At 35.7% G+C, this 15,105-nt stretch overlaps 3 protein-coding genes across 14 annotated transcripts; 1 reads left to right on the forward strand and 2 right to left on the reverse strand.

Annotated features, from left to right (window-relative positions):
- The first annotated feature begins 238 nt into the window (after positions 1-238).
- Positions 239-5,285, forward strand: LOC133695795 (KH domain-containing protein At4g18375). 11 transcript variants are annotated; one of them, XR_009842543.1, is made up of 10 exons: positions 239-385; positions 599-1,254; positions 1,675-2,070; positions 2,173-2,427; positions 2,572-2,838; positions 2,955-3,019; positions 3,196-3,266; positions 3,449-4,290; positions 4,380-4,633; positions 4,923-5,285. XR_009842543.1 is itself a non-coding variant. In XM_062117738.1 (8 exons), the coding sequence occupies exons 2-7, from the start codon at positions 655-657 to the stop codon at positions 3,242-3,244; spliced, it is 1,632 nt and encodes a 543-aa protein (XP_061973722.1). In that variant the 5' UTR covers positions 239-385; positions 599-654; the 3' UTR covers positions 3,245-3,266; positions 3,449-5,285. The 11 variants fall into 11 exon arrangements, 1 of the variants encoding a protein (XP_061973722.1); XR_009842541.1 differs by having other exon boundaries at positions 4,380-4,418; positions 4,497-5,285; XR_009842544.1 differs by having other exon boundaries at positions 4,380-4,418; positions 4,634-5,285.
- Positions 5,286-5,610: 325 nt separating this feature from the next.
- On the reverse strand, positions 5,611-7,986 carry LOC133695796 (uncharacterized). Of its 2 annotated transcripts, none has more exons than XM_062117739.1 (7): positions 7,846-7,986; positions 7,296-7,434; positions 6,702-6,764; positions 6,574-6,621; positions 6,400-6,453; positions 6,095-6,158; positions 5,611-6,010 (listed from the first exon to the last, which is right to left on the reverse strand). In XM_062117739.1, the coding sequence occupies exons 2-7, from the start codon at positions 7,431-7,433 to the stop codon at positions 5,862-5,864; spliced, it is 516 nt and encodes a 171-aa protein (XP_061973723.1). In that variant the 5' UTR covers position 7,434; positions 7,846-7,986; the 3' UTR covers positions 5,611-5,861. The 2 variants fall into 2 exon arrangements, with proteins under 2 accessions (XP_061973723.1, XP_061973724.1); XM_062117740.1 differs by having other exon boundaries at positions 7,296-7,457; positions 7,846-7,975.
- Positions 7,987-11,494: 3,508 nt separating this feature from the next.
- LOC133696323 (photosynthetic NDH subunit of lumenal location 2, chloroplastic) lies at positions 11,495-12,390 on the reverse strand. Its single transcript, XM_062118487.1, has 2 exons — positions 11,783-12,390; positions 11,495-11,665 (listed from the first exon to the last, which is right to left on the reverse strand). Exons 1-2 carry the CDS (start codon positions 12,284-12,286, stop codon positions 11,561-11,563), a joined length of 609 nt encoding a protein of 202 aa, XP_061974471.1. The 5' UTR covers positions 12,287-12,390; the 3' UTR covers positions 11,495-11,560.
- Positions 12,391-15,105: the final 2,715 nt, after the last annotated feature.

Consider the following 15,105-nt stretch of genomic DNA (forward strand, 5'->3'; position numbering starts at 1 on the left):
TTTCTTTTTTTTTTTTAATTTTTGCCATTCGATCTGGGAAAAACAGAAATACAATTAAATACTTTACCTAATCGTATTTCATTACTTTTTTGCAATTACAACATCAACTGTACATCTTCTGCCCTTCCTATTCCGAACTGCCGAATTCAACTAAAAGAATTCCGTACCAACAGACGGAGGCTATCTCAGTAATTTCCATGAAAGGATCCGGAAAAGATACGGAACAACCCTAGATTCCAATGCTCTACTGTCCACTACATATTTTGACAGAGTCATCTTTGCCCCATCTTCTCCCTCCCCCTCCCCCTCTATCTTTTCCACCGCAGAATAAATCAAAGCAGACAAGCACTACACCCTCTCTCGCTCTCCAGTCCTCGCTTCCCGTGTTAGTCTCTCTCCCTCCCTCTCAATCCCCCCTTCCTTTAAATCTCCTTTGATTTATTTATGTTGCGTAATTGTTACTATTAAACTGCTAGTTACTCAAATCCCAGATCTATTATTATCACTAAAGACACAAACTTTTTTATTTTCTTGTTTATCTTAATCACATAAAAAACTGTCCTTTTTTAATTTTTAGTTGGTTTTTATGTATCTGCAGTTAAAGGGGGTTGCTCTCTCTGTTTTTTCTTGTTCCTTTTGCTGCTGCTACTAATAATGGCTGGTCAAAGGAATGACTACGGCAAAAGATCACAGCACTCACAATCTGATTATGGCGGGGGTAAAAGAAGAAACCCCGGAGATGACCCTTCTGACCAGAATACTATTACTAATGAAGATACAGTCTATCGTTATTTATGCCCTTTGAGAAAGATTGGCAGTATTATTGGTAAAGGTGGAGAGATTGCTAAGCAATTAAGGGCGGATAGTAAGTCAAATATTAGGATTAGTGAGGCAATGCCGGGTTATGATGAGCGAATTGTTACTATTTATAGTTCGAGTGAAGAAACTAATCTTTTTGGAGAAACTGGCGAGTATGTTTGTCCTGCTCAAGATGCGCTTTTTATGGTTCATGATAGGGTTATTGCTGAGGACTTGAACAATGCTGCTGCCGAGGAGGAGGAGGGAGAGGATAATTTTGGGGAGGTGCAGCAAGTTACGGTGAGAATGCTTGTGCCAGCGGATCAAATTGGGTGTGTTATTGGGAAGGGTGGACAAGTTATTCAGAATATAAGGAGTGAGACTAGTGCCCAGATTCGGATTACAAAGGATGATCATTTACCTCCTTTAGCTTTGAGTATTGATGAACTCCTCCTGGTAAGGGGTTTCTTAAGTTTTTGTTTTTCTTGCTATTGTACCATACCGGAACTTAAATTCTTATTGAGCTTTATTTAAAACAAGAATACAACAAAAGAATGAACCTGTGTGCTTTCACTGTCGATGGCGGAGCTGTTTGAATTTAATTTCTATTATAAACATGTTTTCTTTTTGTGACCTTATTACTATTGCAGCATCTTGTGTCTACCAATAATAACAGTTGAATACCTGGGCATGCGATTTTCTTTTCCAGATTTTAAAAAAGCAAACATAAATTCTGAACCAAAATCTCTAGTGTTGTTTGCTAGTGAATTTGTCAGTTCATCTGAAACATGCTTTTCAATATGACTTGCTATCTCAGCAGTAGCTGTTGGATGCTGATGTATTTTCTGAGAGAAGTGAACTTTTGATATAATACAGATACATGGAGAACCCTCTGCTGTGAGAAAGGCACTTTACCAAGTGGCAACCCGCCTTCACGAGAATCCATCTCGGTCACAGCACTTGATACTGTCTTCTTCAGCCAACATGCATGGTGGCATGTTTGTGGCTGCAAATGCTGGAGCCCCTGTTTTGGGTCTATACGGCAACTATAAAGGTGGTTGGTCATCATCATTTTACCCTGACCAGAGAGATGAATCTTCCGCGAAAGAATTCTCTCTTCGTTTAGTGTGTCCCACTGCAAACATTGGAGGTGTGATTGGGAAAGGTGGTGGTATCATCAAACAAATTCGACAGGAATCTAGGGCTTCTATTAAAGTTGATAGCTCAGGTGCTGAAGGAGATGATTGCATAATATTTATATCAGCAAAGGAGGTGAGCATGCAATTCTTATTTTACAGGCCCTCTACGGTTTTCTTTGTGAAGCACTCTTGATGGAATTCTGTATTGTTGATGATCTAACAATTTTCCTTTTAGTTCTTTGAAGATCAATCTCCAACCATGAATGCAGCATTGCGCTTGCAACCACGGTGCAGTGACAAAACCGAAAAGGAATCAGGTGATTCTGTAATCACCACCCGTCTGCTTGTGGGAAGATCACAAATTGGATGTCTTATGGGAAAAGGTGGGGCAATTATCTCAGAAATGAGGAATCAGACAAGGGCAAACATCCGGATTATTTCAGAAGACAATCTTCCTAAGGTTGCTGGTGAAGATGATGAGATGGTGCAGGTGAATGTTTATAATTTTAATAGTGTGCAAGTGTTTTGACCCTGCTATTTGTGTCATGTTTTGCTCAATTTATTTTGGTTTTTTTGGCATATTTGGTCCAACCTTTGTAACGCCACGGGGATTATGTTTTTTAATGCTGATTAGATCACCGGAAGCCTTGAAGTTGCTAGCAATGCTCTTTTACAAGTGATTTTGAGGTTGAAAGCCAATTTATTTGGAAGGGATGGAGCACTAACTGCATTTCCACCAGCACTTCCATATATTCCCATGTCACTAGATACATCAGATGGTTCAAAATACGGAAGCCGAGACAGTCAATCACGCGGACGTGGTTACACTTCTTCCTCTAGTGGATATGGATCTCGTGACGTGCACCCAAGTGATAGTTATGGAAGTAATGGAGGTTCACTGGTATTTTTATCTTTGCATATGTGTGTGTAGAGGGAACTTTCTTTTGGACATCCGTGGATCAGTAACCATGCCTATGTTATTGCCTCTAATGAAGTTTTATGTGATTATTCTTTCAGATTGGTGGTGAAAGCAGTTATGGAGCATATGGTGGCTTCTCATCTGGTCGTTCTGGTGGTGCTGGGTAAGATTTCTTTTGTTTGAAACTTTTTTGCTCAAGTTTTATTTTAATGCTGGTGCAATTTATTATTGTTACATTTTTCTATTGTTTCTTAAAGTGAAATGTATTTGGAGATCTTCATCCGTTACCAATATTGATAATCTCTCCCTCGCTTGATTCTTCTTAACTTCTGCTACCAGGTTATCTGGTCAGAATCCTGTTTCCCAAAGAAAACATCATGGGTATTAATCCTGTATTCTAGGGCCAACAGGTAGATAATTTTCCATCCTCTCTTTCTTATCCTTATTATTCAATAAGCGTGCTGCTTTCTGTTTTCTTTGTGATTGAAGAGGACATAACTACACATTGATATCTAACCCAGCCATCCTAGTTTTTAGAATTCTAATGCACCTTTTTGCCTCTGTTGCCTTCCCTGTACAATCCAAACAGCAGTGATCTACAAATCCTGATGCCGCCCTTTGCCCTTTGATGAAGCCTTCAGCCTAAGTCACAAAAGATCAGATGAACAGGCCTTGACAAAACTGTGCTTCACCTTGGCCCACCCTCAGATGCTTTATTTTGGATATCTGTTGATGCAATTCACCATTCAATCATTTGAGGACCTTGACACCAGTAACTATCAAAGCTTATATTGTGCTCTAGATGGATAGGCCATCAGCATGCTTATGTGTAACAATAATAATATCTATTTCCCTGTAAATGATGTGTGATTGGCACTCACGAACTTGTGTCATTGGTTTTATGAGGGAAAATTTTTTGTAACTGAATTCTGATAGTATATGCTTGTATTAGTTATCAATCTGTGTGTGGGTTGACAGATTATGGCAAGGGCCCGGAAAACTTTAGGTTCTGTAATCTGGACTAGGCTTTACCATCTCATCATGGTGCAGTCATTCTTTTATTTCAATTTACTTTTATTTTCAAGTTTGTGATTGTTATCTCTGTGGCCATGGGTTGCCACTACCTTTATGGTTGGAAGGGAACTCGTGGATGTCCTCTATTTATTCAAATTTTGATTTATTCTCTAATATTTTGCATCTCAATTTTTTATGTGATTTGGAAGAATACCGTGTGGAAATATTGATATGAAAATTTTCTAATATTTCAAATTTGCTTTGAAGGCAAATCTCTTGATGGTCTATGTTCAGGCTTGTCCCATAAGCCGTGGGAAAATCACAATGGGGCTATTAGTTTAGCTGGGAGGTAGTTGTATGCATCCCTCTTTGAGCTGATTCACCTATTACTGGCATGGTGAAGATAAATCAGCTTGAGGGGTAGGCATGTTCTCTACTTTCATCTTAGTGTTCTTGTCCATTAGCCTTGGATGGGTGGATTGAAGTCCTTTGTGTAATTAACGTGGCAGGTTTGATGCATCAACAGTTTTCATTTACATCACCAGCAGGTATGTTTCTCTGCTCCTAGTTTATAGTAAACAGGATGTTTGTCCAAGTCATGACTTGGCTATCTTATTGGTAATCAGTAAGCTGGCCGCTCCTGTATAATAATTCAATAATTGAAAGATGGTAAGGCATGATGTGTGCGGCAATTGAAGTTGGACAAGTAGACAGAAGTGTAATTTTCCCAATCAGGCACTATATCCATTCTTTTATGGCACAGGTACTTCACCTCATCTCATGTATGGAAACAGACCCAGGAAACTAGTGAAACTGCTGTATTTTTGGATGTGAACTGGTGTGATTACCATGTTGAGCAATCACCATGTTATTTGATAGGAACATAATATAACAAATATCACTGTTGAATACAGTAATACCTGAAATCATGTATGCTTACCAGTTGTATTTGGAATAGTTTTATTTCTATGTTTGCATTAGACCGGGTTTCTTAAGTCTAATGAAAGCTCACTCTTCAAACTTTTGATTTCTTGTGTTATATTGTGTTTCAGCATAGCAGAAGGTATCTGATTCTTGTTTGGTCTGCATTCACACCTCTGCATTGTGGTTAAATATGTGTGTGTATATAGGAGGTTAATGTGATTGGAGCTTTTGGGGTCGAATTTGAGTAATTGATTTGATAGTGCAGTGCATTGAATTAGCTCGAAAGTAATGTGGAGAATTAACTTGTGTTTTGCTTGTATTGTGAATGGTGAGGAATTGTTTTTGCTGCCGTTCTCCTGAATTTCTCCTTTTAATTGGCGTGTAATATCTGCTCAGCTAGGATTTTGTCATGAATCAGATGTTTGTATAGATGATTCTGTCGTGACTGTTGTATAGCCGGATGAGTCTATTCTCTCCCGCCATTCCATCTTCGCCTCCTTTTTTTTTTTTTTTTGCCTTGATCAAACATTGGACACATCTATGCCAACAACCTTGGATTAGCGTATCCGGTTTGTGGCTGTGGTTGAACGCCAGTGTTGTGTCCCAAAAAAACACACATCCCCTATGTTAGCGTGGTGATTTTTTTTGTATTGGTTTTAAGATTTCAGTAATCTAGAAGTTGTCCCTTCCATCAAAATTTGTGTTTTTATTAACCAGCAACGCATGCACGCTGTGGTCGCCCAAAATGAAGTGGTTATTCAATGATACAATCCCCTAGGGCGACTGAAGTGCGTGCCTATTCTGACCCGAATCAAGAGTCCATTAACATTTTACCAATATTTATTCAATGGTTAATGACACTATTTGGGTACAAATATAGAAAGAAGGAAAACCAAAAGGATCCATTATAAGATGTATTATTTTCGAATGACTAATATTAGGACGACGATCCAATGCTTTACTTACAGCATAAGCACCTTGTAAGCCTCCCATCATGGTTTCTTAATCTCATTTTTCTAGGATTATAGAGTGACAAAGGGTGCCAGTAAGAATAAATTAAACTGCAACTAGGCATTGCAGGTTTGAACACCAGTAGCAGAGTTCTTATCGTCTCCACCAATGCAGGTTTGATCTTCAGGAGCTGAGTTCTTATCGCCCCCACCTTGTGATTCGCATTTCTCATGCTCAGGAGATGCGTGATTACTGCCATCCTCTACTGCAAATAAAATGAAATTAGTAGAAGTAGATTACAGTAAGTGGGCAAATATAGGCAAGGATTGCACGTGGTTATGCAAGATACCTTCATCATCGTCTGCAGGAGCATAAGCTGAGCGCCTTGAACGCATTTGGTGTTGCGGAGTGGGCTGAAACAGGAAAAAAAAAACAACAAGGTTTAACCGGTGATGGGCCGTCTTATTGGGACGAAATTCATTTGTTAAATGCTTCATTTTAGTCAATCCGGCTGGCTTAAAAAACAGGATTGGGTAGCAGGACATTGGTTAAATTCAATTAGAGATAGATAGGATTATAGGACAACGATCATAGCATGCAACTGATCTTTTGACGAGGAATCTTTTTCAAGACGTAAACAGGAAGCATCGATACCTGAAGTTTTGGGCGGAGAGCTTCAAGCGGTCCTTTAGGTTTTTGAGCTCCTTGCTGGTGAACAAGTTGACAGACAGGTAAAAGAAAAAAATAACTTGGAATTACAAACTCAACATTAGAGTTCTAAAGAATGACAACCATCAAAATTCTAGAAAAAAATATTCAATTGACTACCTTTCCCAGTGCCCAATCAGCAGAATCAAAAAATGCTCGTTCATGATCCTAGAACAGGATGAAACTCGTGACTTGTTAGATAATTCAATTGAACTAACGAAGACAGATAGGAAATTAATGATAGTTACCTTAGATATCAACGGCTTCTTCTTTGATAACATTCCCCCATATTTTTTCTTGATGATCTCCTCCTGAAAAATGTGTCAGAAACAAGCAAGACCAAATTAATGACACACAATGAAGAACAGTAGGAAGCAGAAACAATCTGTAGCATGCACCTGTTGATTTACAACTGATGCTGTAAGATCAACAAAGAAGTTAAGTTTTGAAAAATGTTACATTTTGCTTAGCCTGCATATCAAGGAAATCTTTATTTTTTTTCTCCAGGGCAACAGCTTGAGAGCCAATGAGTTCAGATTTGTGTCAAACGTATAACCAAAACACAAATTTTGTCCAGCGCTCTCAAGATTGCCTTTTCTTATCCCGTTTGGTTACGTTTCGAAGAAACAGATTATACCAAGATTCACACGACACAAACAGATGTGGAAAGTGACAATCCAAAACATCAGGTGATTAATCAAGTACGAAAAGAAATACTTGGCGTTTTGTATAACTATAATATGACATTTGTTGATTTAGAACCCTTATGCCTTGGGAGATTATAAATTCTTGTCGCCAGCCAAACCAGAAGTGTGACATAAAGAAGTTGCATTGCAATTTACCTCCTGCTCGGGTGAGAGCATGGGGTTTTCACCATTTTGATACAAGTCTTTTTGGTCACCATCGTTTTCGACTGGATTTTCGGCAGCATTGTCACTGAACTCTTGCTCCTTTACGTCCTCGATGCTCTTGCTTGACATTCTGTGTTTTGTAATAATAATAATAATTGGAGAAAACATTGTGAGTTCCAAAGAAGAAAATAAAAGCGTCTTCTAATCTTTAACTGTATACGATTGCCATAATTAAGTATAACTTATAACCATATATATATATATATATTGTTACATCTATGTATTCTAGCACTAGAGAGTTGCTTTGGGTAGTGGCAAAACACACCAATTAATAATAAAAAATAATTGAAGAGAAAAAAAAAGAGAAGAAAATCATCGATCATTTTGGTCTTGATCATAATTAACTTATAAATGCTCGAGAATTGTATGATAGAACAAAAATGAATTTATTAAAAATATGAAATAGGTAATGTTCAAATGAAATTGAAGCAAAAGGAGCATGTAGAAGTTGTTTTTTTAGCTAGTTTAACGTGTTTATTACCTGATAGTAATCGATGATCGGACCAGGAAGCTTGGATGGCGGCAGAGTATGCTACGGATACGGGTCTACCCGGATTCTGCTGTCTTATCCTATCAAAATGAAGCCTCAAGACTACGCAATACGCATAGAAGTTGGAACAATGAATATTTCTCTCTTTTCCTTCAGTTCCCGGTGCGGGAATAGGCCTGTCATGGGCCTTTGGTCCATGCATTATAATCTGTGGGCTCGTGGCTCTTTGTTTTCAGCCAATAGGCCCGATGAACCTTGCATTTTCTTTTCCTTTTCTGCCTTTCTTTTTTGTACATTTTGATTGTGTGTATTATTGTGTTTTTGAAGCATAGTGGTTTGAACTATTTTTTAGTCCCGAAGAAATATTTGGTTTGACGAGCATGGTTCAAGAACCCTAAACAATATGCACCTTTTTGTGATGATCTTAACATGTAAGCATTGGGATTATATCAAAGAATACATGGGGAGGAGGAAAGAGACCCTTGCGAGATCCTCTAAAAGGATTTGATGGCTGCCGAGTGCCGACTGCTGGCTGCGGAAAGAAAGTAATGCCCTGAGCTAGCTCGGAAGCATGAATAGCAACAAATCAGTACTCATATTGACAAATAGGACTACTTAAGAGTAACATCTAAGGATTAAAAAAAAACCCATTATTTTTCGATGTGGCATTTATCTTACACCCAGTAACTTTGAATTGTATGTATCTGATACAAGCTTCAGGACTACTGACGGGCATTTTTAATTTTTTTTTGTTTCCTTTTCTTCTTCGCTAGACGGAAGGTTGATGAGGTTATAAGATATGACTAGCCAAATCCCAATATCGTACCACTTCTTGATTCTGTTTTTTCCGGCTTAGAAAATTAACTCTTCCGATAAGGTAGAGGGGGGAGTTATTCTAGGGCAAACGTTTACGTTTTTTCCCCTCTCGTGAACACTCTAGATATATCAAAATAATAATAATAATAATAATAATATGTATCTTGAATACTCCTCACACACACGCCCTATGTTTCCAAAGTTTTACGTATATAACATTATAATCATGAATTAACGTGTACATCCATATCAAACAGGGTTTTTTTTTATTTTGAATTCTACTTTATGTGGAAATCTTGTTCTTTCTATTCACCTATCTACCTTCCACTTCATCGAGAGTGAAGCCAAGATCACTAGGATCATCTTTGCCATCTTTGGTACGGTATGGGCACTTGTCTTCTAATTAGCGAGGATCAGTAACTTTTTATAATTTAAAGAAATCAATCACTTTCTAATGAATTTAATTAATCTCAACCTTGTAAAGGCAATGCTCGAACTTCTCACTGCTGGGCTTCAGCTGCAGCAGTCATCGTAACCTTGGCACGTACACAAGGGGAATGCTAATGCTAATGCTAATTGGTTGGCAATCTGTCAAAAATTCAATAACTTTTGTGAGCGAATTTCTGGTTCTTTAATCGGTTCTTTTGCCTCATTAATTATGATTATGCTGATAATCATCACATCAGCTGCTCTCTGTCGCGGCACTAATGGATTACAGGAAGGATGCATGTATCCGTGTCATTATAATTTTTTATTTGAGCATGTGTATCTATAGTTCTTAATTACTGCATTGTAAGATCGATGCTGTCACTGATAATATTCAGAACTAATCTATGATATGAAACTATTGTGTTTGTCCAGCCACACGATCGATGTCTAATGGAGCCTACGGCTACCATTCATCGGGGGCATAGGCATTTTCTAGTTACCTTGAATGCCTCTACAGTTCCCAATCTTTTCAAAACGAACTCTATTTTCTTTGTTTAGAACAAATTATGTAACATCTTACGAAATAGTTTGTTTAATCGGAGGTTCAAGAGTACTTTAACTAAAGCAATTTTGAAAATTGTGGTTGGATTTTCTAATTAACCGATTATACAACAGCTGGACTTACTTAATTATTTCACTAGTATAATTGATGCATGTGAATAGCAGTTCAAAGTCGGACCTGCCAGCATATGCAACTTAAAAGTCCTGAAATGGTTACAACTTGAGCCTTGTTCCAATTTATATCCACCAACATATAAAGATTAATGATTGTATTTATACCACAGCATTTCCTATGCTAGCCCGAATTCTTGCAGAATTAAAGCTACTAACAACTCAAGTTGGAGAAACTGCAATGGCTGCAGCAGCGTTCAATGACGTTGCAGCGTGGATCTTGCTAGCCTTAGCAGTAGCTTTAGCTGGTACTGGTAATGGTGGTGAACACAAAAGATCTTTAATATCAATTTGGGTACTCGTCTCAGGTGTTGCCTTTTGTTGCATTCATGTCAATTGTGATCCGACCTGCCATGAAATGGGTTGCCGAAGATGCTCCCCAGAACATGACATGGCAGATGAAGAAGCTTATATCTGCCTGACACTGGCTGGAGTTATGGTATCAGGACTCATGACCGACCTTATAGCCATCCATTCTATTTTTGGTGCATTTGTTTTTGGACTAACTATCCCTGAAGGTGAATTTGCTGGTCAGAGATTGATGGAGAGGATTGAAGACTTTGTTTCGGGTCTGCTTCTTCTACTTTGCTTCTAGTGGATTAAAGACTGATGTGGCTACAATTCGCGGGGGAAGGTCATGGGGACTTTTGGTGCTGGTTATGACTACAGCCTGTGCAGGGAAGATTCTTGGGACGTTTGTGGTGGCAATGATGCTTATGATTCCAGCTTAGGTCCAGAAAAGCCCAAGCTGTTGTGCAATACTGTAGGCCATGACTTCATTTTTGTCCTGTAATTATAACAAAAATGAAAGAACCGACAACTCCACAGTAAGCAAGTGTTTTTATTTTTATTTTTTTGATGATGAAGAAAGAAGCACGACAGCGCTGATGAGCGTTTGGATAATGTTTTATAACATAATAGATAAAAAATAATAGGAGTAAAAATATGTTTGATTGTATAGATAAAGGAAAAAATAAAAAAAAATGTATTATTATAATAATTTTAAAATAAATTTGTGTATTTTAAAAATAAGAGCTAAAAAAAGATATGTATATAAAAATAGTATTCATTAATTTTTATTTCTAAAATATTCTTGTAAAGAAATCTTAATTAAAAAATTATACAATTAAGACATGTAAAGATAAAATTAATTATTTTTAAAGTTTTAAAAATCAACTTGTGGAAGACTCCGGTAATGAGTTTTAAATATGTTTGATTGTATGGATATAATTATGTTTTTGTCTTTTATTTCATTTTATCTTTATTAATTTCTATTTTAAGATACAATAATCAAACGCTTACTATAAAAAAAAACATGTTTTTTAATATTTTTATTGTGACAGGTTTATTTTATATTTATATCTTTTCTTTTTAATCAGACATTTATGTTATATATATACAGACACACTAACTAAATGATGGTGTTCATGCAATGAAGGAGTGGAGGAAGAGCAAGAGTAATTCAATTTAGTACAGTAGTTACATTTTTGAAAAAAACTGAATTCGATGTAATAACTAGGCATGTTGGAGTACAAATTCTAATAGCACAGGTCCAGCTCATGACACATGATTTGTGGTTGTTCTAATCCACTCTCATTCTCCTGCATCCCATGTATATACACACACATACAGCAAATCTGGTAGAGAGAGAGAGACGACAGCATAAGAAAATATATCGCAAGAGCAGAAATTCAAGATTGTTGATAAATGCTCATGTAACAACACTGGACTAGTTCTCTCCTAAAATTGCCACAATATCGTCTATTGATTTCAATGTCTTCTCGTAGTACAGGTACGATTCATATACTCTCGGCGTCCGAACATAAGAATCAAACTGTAAAATAAATTACCAATTAATTAATTAATGACAAATATTCTATGATTTTTAAGTAAATATTTTAATTAATCAAATTACAAAAAAAAAGAAAGATAAAAGAATCAAATCGCTTACCTCGTCCATATTATCAACCAACTCGTTAGCCTTTTTAACATAATCTTCCCGGCGACTCGAAGGCAACGTAGAGAAAGCATTTTTCAGATCCTTGGAAAGATATGCTTGTTTTTGCCTGATGTAAAACATGACATACCTCCAGGCCATGCTCTCTAGCATGTCTCTTATGCTATGGAGGCCCTCGGCAGTTTGGGTAATTCTTGCAACTGCATCTTCCGGTGATAAGTCAGGCTGAAAAAAATGTTCCCATAGTAATGAACGTGTGCCCCATTTCTCAGCTAGTGCTGCTGGTGGCGCGGTGGTTGTGGTGCCATGTAGCTGGCCTAGTGCTAGTGAAGTGGATAAAAAAGTTACGATTTTCCTTCTGTTGGTCACACTTTCTAGGGGTGAAATTGATGCTTTGATTATTGGAGCTGAGCGTTTGGGTTGATGATTCCGAGGTTTATTGGTGATGTTCTTCTGGGCATGGAGGAGAGTTGGGGTGTTAGCTGTGAAACTGCTCATGATGAGTTTGGATAAAATCTGAAGGAATTATTAACTCAGATCCTTTGGAAACGAGGGGAAGGGAGGATTGTCGATGTCGATTTTTGAGCCGGCTGGCATGCTGACCTTTCTGCCCTTCTCTTCAACATGGACCGTAGCTATTTGCCATGTGGCAAGCTCGTTATCTTGTTTTTTCTTTTTCTTTTTCTTTTTTTTCTTTTCGATTACGATGAGACTTGTTCATTTAGAAGGGCCAGAGCGTAGTCCTACAGAGGTTGAGGCCTGTTTATATTTTTCATGGGCTCTCTTAGAAAGGCCCAATGGGTCTTCCTGTCATCCACGACTGCATCTATCAAGGATAACTTTAGTGGCCCACCGTTCCTTTTCCTTTTCCTGGTTCATCCTTTTCATTTACAAATAAGTATATTTTTTTTTTCTAGAAATACAATATGTATCGTTAGATTAGCTTTCTTTTTCTCTTAATTCGATAACGAATAATATTTTTAACCTAAATTTATATGTCAATCGAGACTGATTCAAACTCTTGGACAAATTTTAAAAACACATTTCACGGTAAAAATGTATTCTAAAAAAAATAATAAGCTATGATTACGTTATATGATAATTTTTTTTCTTCAAATTCTACACAAATCATTTAATTATTTATTTCAATTCGAGTTTTTTTTTTCAAACTCTTAGATAACCTCTTTATCATTCCAGTACCTGAGCAATCTTTTTAATGATTTTTCTAATTATTTAACGATACTTTTAAAAAATAATACTTTTAATATAGTATAAATTAAAAATAAATGCATATACTTTAATAAATAATGAAAAATTAGACAATACATACCAATTAAAATCACTATTACATCATTTAAGTAGTATCTCTATATCAATATCAAGCATCTCATAATATTCATCCAAGTATTAAGATATATTTTTCGTATCTACCAAATATTATTTTCTCTTCTTGTTATTGTTGTTTTAATAAAAGGTCTTTTTGCACAGTAGAAATCATGTCTTGTTTTATATTTGTCTTTTCATGTTTTGCCTTTGCTTTTTATTTCTCTAAAGTGTATGATTTTTTTTAAAAAATTATTTTTTTATATTCTATTTTTATTTTATTTCCTCTACAACTTGTCACCATATATAATATCTTCTTTTAAGTTGATTGAACTTACGAGTAAAAGGAAAATAGGTTGCTAGAGTTGCTTTCTAATATTTTTGGACTTATTCTTTTATTTTTCAATCATCCATATAAGCTGACTCTTTGATTTATCTTAGCAATGTTGAAATAAAAATGATAAATCTTTAATTTTTTTATATACAATATTTCATGCATTAACCTAATATCAAAGCATATTGGAATGCATTACTTTAAAAAAATAACAAATTAAATAAATTTAAATGTATGAGTTTTATATAAACAATACTTTATCTTTATAAATGAAACCACTTTGTTATTTTTTTGTCATAGCTATTTAAAACTTTATTTTATTTATTTAGATATAGTGTTAACAAAACTTATTAACTGCTAGTTAAATGGTCGATCAATAATGTATTGAAGAACTTTATGTGCGTTCTGATACAAACTTCTAATTTTTGCTTAAGTTAGTCATGAATTCTTTTTCAATATGCCTTACTCTTTTTTCTTTATTTTCACGTACTGGATCCATGCTAGTGTTGATTTATGCTTCTACAAGGCAAATATCTTTTTCATTTATAAAGTTGCTTGATCGCTTTATGGGTGTGTTTGGTATTGCGATTGCTGTTGTGGTTGTGGTTTGAAAAAGTTGTTTTATAAAAAGTACTTTTAGTTGAGGTTGGTCTGGAATATTATATGTTTAGTTAAAACTATGGTTAAAATTGAGGCTAGTCAAAAAATAATTTAATGTGTTTGGTTAAGAATGCTTTTGAAATTGAGGTTATAAAATAATTTTAAAAAATATATATTAATATTGATGATTTTTAATTTAAATATTATAGATTTAACTATTACTATTATATCATGAAATAAATAATACTTTATATAAAATATTTTTTTTGTTCCATTAAACTATCTACAATTTCATCACGTATGAAATATTTCCGACAAAAACTATATTTTTCACAAATTTCTTAAGAGCACAACAACATCGAGTAAAATATAATCAGAAATAAAATTAGGATTGCAATCAAATTTTACAAATGCTACATCATCAAATAATCTTCGTCTAATTTATGTAGTGTCATTAAATAATGTTTAATACTAGTTTTTTTTAATAAAACACAATTACAAATATATTTTTTTATTTTGTTGGGTCGGACCTAGTTTAATAACTTTGAACCGGACCGGTCTGACCGGAACAGTGGAGCCACTGTTCAGAATAAAACCCATGAACAGTGGAGTATGCTCCACTGTTCATACGTTTTATTCCTTACAAGAAGCAGCTCCTAGCTGTTTCTTGGAAACCTGTGGCACACCTCAGTTACAAGTGGGTCCCACGAAAAAAACTGATTTTCTTACCTTACCAAACATTAATAATTGTGGCTGCGGGTGAACTTTACCCGCAGCCACAATACCAAACACCCACCATATATCTTTACAAGGTAAATATTTTTTTTCATTCGTAAAGTTGCTCGATCCTTTATCTTTTTAGTTGTAGGTAGATTTTCATATATATATATATATATATATATATATATATATAGAGAGAGAGAGAGAGAGAGAGAGAGAGAGAGAGAGAGGTTGGACCCTTGATGCATGCATTAAAAAAATAGCCATAACTTGAAATTCCATTAATTTTTTTTTAAATAATTACTGATGAGAAAGAAATCGAAAGTTGTAATGCAAGTGT

This window comes from Populus nigra, chromosome 6 (genome assembly GCF_951802175.1).
Source record: "Populus nigra chromosome 6, ddPopNigr1.1, whole genome shotgun sequence".
NCBI lineage: Eukaryota > Viridiplantae > Streptophyta > Magnoliopsida > Malpighiales > Salicaceae > Populus > Populus nigra.